Genomic DNA, 4,757 nt, shown 5'->3' on the forward strand with positions numbered 1-4,757 from the left:
GCCAGGATATCTTGGTGATCCTGGCTCAATTGATCCGTAATCCGGTTGCACTAAAGATGGATAGGGGGCAGGAGGATATGTTATGGTATAAATTACCATGGAGATGTATTCTGTGGAGCTAGCCTGCTCCAGACCAGGCTAAATTCCAGGATCTATTTAATCTCATCCCTAATGTCAGTCAGCAGTCACCACAAATGGAAACCAATAGTTATTTCACTGCTCACTATACATTGTTATCACATATAACTAGACCCACTGTTATTATTTAAACGTTTGTGATCATTAATTTCAATGATTTTGGATAAAAAATGATTTTTAGATGATGTTGCTATCATTAGATAATTTACAGTTTCCCATAGACTATAAGGCTATATATAAAATGATAGAATATTAGGGCCACAGAGGGGGAAAAAACACAAGTCATAATATTGTAACCAGTTGTTTTAAAGGAGGACAGTTGTTAAAATGACAGATGTGGGGCATTTCGTGAAATTGTACTTCAGTATGGTTTCATAAACAAAGACATGCTGATGTGCCAGAATATTAAGTATCACATTGTCATAAGTATCAAAACTGTAAAAACAATATGTAGCTTTTCTGCAGAAAGAACCAGCCTCATAAATTTATGACTTTATCCTTTTTCTTCAGTGTGGCCCTAGTACTCTGTCATATAAACAAATACACATTCCATATGAATATAAAAACACAATGTGTAACATTATGTTCCTTTATTGAATAAGGACAAAACAAAGCAGGTAAACCATCAGCTCCTTTCGAAACTGAAGTCACAGTGACTCTACAAGATGGAAAGCACAGAATCCAAGCATATTATACAAAATGATACATACACATTCAAAGGTCTGTATATAACACACCCTGCATGTCTGCACACTAAAATAAATGCAGGACAAATCCATACACATCAACTGAACAGACAAATGAATGGATGCAGTAGCCTCCCTGCAGCCTTGTATTACACACAGTATACCGCACAAACATCATAAGAGGCCAAATTCGTCAAAAAACGAACCCAAAAAAACCCAAATTCCTCTGCCACCGCAGGACATATTTAACCAAAATTGAAAGCACACATACTAACTAAAATAATTCAACACATATTGGTCCCTCAGCAGCCGACCACTGTCGTCATCAGGGAAGATTGCCGGATTGTCCCAGTCCATGGCTGGTGGCACTCTGGGGGCCCTCTCCTTCCTCAGGCAGGCCACATTGTGGAGGACAGCACAAGCCACAGTAATATCACATGCCCTAACAGGGCTGACCCTTAATTTGTGAAGGCAGTGAAAGCGTGCCTTCAGGAGGCCAAAGGTCATTTCAACTCTGGCCCTGGTCCTGGCATGGGCATGGTTGTAGGCCTGCTGTGCTTCCTGGGGGTCTGTGAAAGGTGTCAGGAGAAAAGGCTGGCAGCCATACCCCCTGTCTCCCAGCAACACACCAGAGAATTCACCTGTCAACACAAAATCTCATCATTACTACCTCATAAACACAGTGATATTCTTGACACAGCCATGATGGTTATAAATAGGGGTTGTGTGGCTTACCTTGTGATAGGCACTGATAGATTTCAGAGGCCCGAAAGATTCTGGAGTCATGGACTGAGCCAGGCCATTTTGCCACAACATTGCTGATCACACAGTCAGCATTGCAGACCATCTGAAATCATAAGATGAGGAATATTACACCAATCAATGCACATCACTGGCAATGCAGAGTGTTCGTCAATGGACAATATCAAAAAGTTATGTTCACCTGAACATTAATGCTGTGAAAGGATTTCCTATTCACAAAATCGGCCTCATGGGCACCTGAGGGGGCTTTTATCCTTATGTGTGTGCAGTCCACTGCACCAATGACATTGGGGAAACCTGTCACACAAAGTAATGAGTATCCTACTATGTGTTAACAGTTGTCCTGTAATTTGTAGATCCTCTTACCTGCAATCCTATAGAACTCCTCTTTGATGTCACAGAGTCTTCTGTGGCCAGGGAAGGAGATGAAGACATCTGCTAATGCTTTGATAGCCAGACACACACTCCTTATTGTGCGGCAAATTGTGGCCTTGTTCAGCTGTTCTGCATCCCCCACTGAGTACAGGAAGGCTCCACTAGCAAAAAAGCGCAAGGCCACACAAACCATTTGCTCCACACTCAGTGCATGGCTCCGTGCAGTGCGGTGCTTAATCCTGGGACCCAGTAGTCTGCATAGATACCTGATGCCATCTGCAGAAAACCTGTATCTTTCATATAGATGGTCATCAGGGAAGGCCAGTGGGTCCAACCGGTCCCTGAAGACCCTTTCTCGCCTGAAGGCTCTCCTCAGCACAAGTGCTTCTTCATCCACCACATCTCGCACGAATGGGCATGCCATTGTCAGAGCAGAAAGGAACACACAATTTTGGGCCTTCATATAGGCTAGTGGCCACACCTGGTGCTGGGGGGGTGGGCAAAAGAGGGCGATGCCTTATAACGATGACTTGGTTGTACTGATTGCTGGGAAAATAAAATAAAAACTTAGAAAGATGCCACCGTCCTGTGTGCTCACAATAAGAGCTCATATGTCATGGCTCACTTGACTTTACGAGAATATACCTAATTTTTATTTTGAGCTGTGTCATCTTCTTGGAGCTGGGGGAGGAAAGAAAAATAATGATTAATACATTTGTGTTACAGTTAGCATACAGTGTACATTGAAGGCATATCTCACCTCCCTCTCAAGTTTTTTTATTTCAAGGTCCAGTTTCCTAATTGTCCTCTTTTTTATTTCGGACTCCAGTGCAAGATTTTCCATCTTTTTCTTCTTGTACTGAATGTCTATGTCTGCCAGTTCTATTTGGCGCCGGAGGTGGTTGCCATACAACTTTCTGATAGCTTGTGAGCTCTGTGAACACAATACAATTAGCGCAGCTGGAATTTGGCAGGATGTGGTGTCCTTTTATTAATACGCACTATGTTGCCAGGCTGGTTTTCCCACTGTATAGCATCTGGGTCCTGTAAAAGAAATTAGATTTTTTGATTTTGATGAGGACTCCTCACCATTGTAGAGTAAATAGTACTTTCACAGTCTTAACATGATACCTCATGCCTTCTGGAATCCAGAGAGATGGTCTCCTCCTCATCATCGTCTCCATCATGTGCTGTTGCTGCTGCACTGGGGCCTTCACCCTATCACATTTAATCGGATTCATATTGAAGCTAGTAGACAAGACATGCCAGGCCTACAGTATGCCTTTGATGGAGTACTCACTGGATCAGCATCGTCTGGTGCTTGTGCTGGTGGCTCTAACAGGAACACAGTGCTGCCAGACACTGCAAGGCAATAGGTAAACCAAAGTCAGACAGTCCAAATTGATTCAATATGAATGTGGTTGTATCCCATGTAGAGATGGAAGGACATACCTTGAATGAAGCGGGTGGCATCTTGGGAGGAACCTATGCTCGTCTCTTTCCCCCCAGGGATCCCCTCTAAGACGGGCCTGCCTTTATTTAGCTCCAAGGCCATGTCCTCTGCTGGGGTAAGGTCAGCCTTTGGTGACCCACCACCCATGCCTTGTCTGTGGGTATTCTTTTTCACTGCTAAAACAGTACAGACAATGTGTGAGCAGGCACCTTCTGGGTACAATATATGCTTGTGCTTTGTTAAATATTAGTCAGGGACCATACCATTCTGCAGAATGTTCTTGTATTTGATTTTGACCTGCTGCCATGTCCGTTTTGGCCCGTTCATGTTTAATCTACACACACACACACACACACACACACACACATTTAATGGAGTCACACTGCAAAAAATTACTTGGTATTTTTGTCTTGTTTTCAGTAAAAATATCAAAAAATGTATCATAGCTTTATACAGTGTGATGGAGTTACTTTACACAATTTCACTCATATCTGCAGTGCATTTCAATTAAAAATTTAACCGTTTCATAATTACAGTACAACTGCATTTTTGGAGATGTGAATTAAATATTTGAATTGTAATTGTGATGTTTCAGCGGAGCGGTGAGTGTGTAATTGTGCACTACTTACGCATTCAGGCGGTCTGCAATACTTTGCCACGCTTTTTCTCTTTGCTTTATCACTGTGGCGGTGTTGCCTTTCTTCTTAATTATATCTTTTACCTCCTCGTATGCCTCCATGAGGATTTGTGCTTCCGACGGGGAAAAGTACGCGGCTCTAGTTGCCATGGTAAATCAGTTAATCTGTGATCTGTGGCGGGGTCTATTTGAGTGAGCCGTGAGCGCGCACCTATCCAGGATTGGTTTCACCTGGCTTAATGAATCCGTGTCTGCTCATCCTGGCTTGGTCTTTGTGCAACCAATTAAGCCTGGACGCACATGTTTTGGCTTCATTGAGCTCAGCTGAGTCATTTATCCCGGATGTCTTAATTCTACTTTTGTGCAACAGGCCCCAGAAAGAGAGTTTCGCTTCATCCTCTCATCAAAGTTGTAAACATTAACACCCGCTTACACACGAAGGGGAGGCGGGGCCCTTGCGTAATTTGCGCGGCTCTACGCAATTTGCGTAGTGAGCGTATAGGGCCGCCCGGCTCTGTGTATATGAGAAAGAGGATTGAGAAATGTGAGAAAGAGGGAGGGAAAGAGAGTGAGAACATCAGTCTGCATGTGTGGGCACTTTCATCATGAAGTGCTTTGAGAGGCTAATCAAGGACCATATCACCTCCACCTTACCCGACACTCTCCACATACTTCAATTTGCATACCGCCCCAACAGATCCACGGA

The 4,757-nt window shown here is 43.4% G+C and overlaps 1 protein-coding gene across 3 annotated transcripts; it reads right to left on the reverse strand.

The window, feature by feature from the left end:
* Window positions 1-690: 690 nt before the first annotated feature.
* On the reverse strand, window positions 691-4,423 carry LOC139553546 (putative nuclease HARBI1). Of its 3 annotated transcripts, XM_071365987.1 has the most exons (10): window positions 3,678-4,423; window positions 3,414-3,590; window positions 3,262-3,323; window positions 3,093-3,179; window positions 2,722-3,005; window positions 2,607-2,642; window positions 1,953-2,507; window positions 1,768-1,883; window positions 1,560-1,671; window positions 691-1,465 (listed from the first exon to the last, which is right to left on the reverse strand). In XM_071365987.1, exons 7-10 carry the CDS (start codon window positions 2,422-2,424, stop codon window positions 1,095-1,097), a joined length of 1,071 nt encoding a protein of 356 aa, XP_071222088.1. In that variant the 5' UTR covers window positions 2,425-2,507; window positions 2,607-2,642; window positions 2,722-3,005; window positions 3,093-3,179; window positions 3,262-3,323; window positions 3,414-3,590; window positions 3,678-4,423; the 3' UTR covers window positions 691-1,094. The 3 variants fall into 3 exon arrangements, with proteins under 3 accessions (XP_071222088.1, XP_071222089.1, XP_071222086.1); XM_071365988.1 differs by having other exon boundaries at window positions 1,953-2,895; window positions 2,964-3,005; XM_071365985.1 differs by having other exon boundaries at window positions 1,953-2,642.
* Between the last annotated feature and the right edge of the window lie 334 nt (window positions 4,424-4,757).

Source organism: Salvelinus alpinus, chromosome 25, assembly GCF_045679555.1.
Source record: "Salvelinus alpinus chromosome 25, SLU_Salpinus.1, whole genome shotgun sequence".
NCBI lineage: Eukaryota > Metazoa > Chordata > Actinopteri > Salmoniformes > Salmonidae > Salvelinus > Salvelinus alpinus.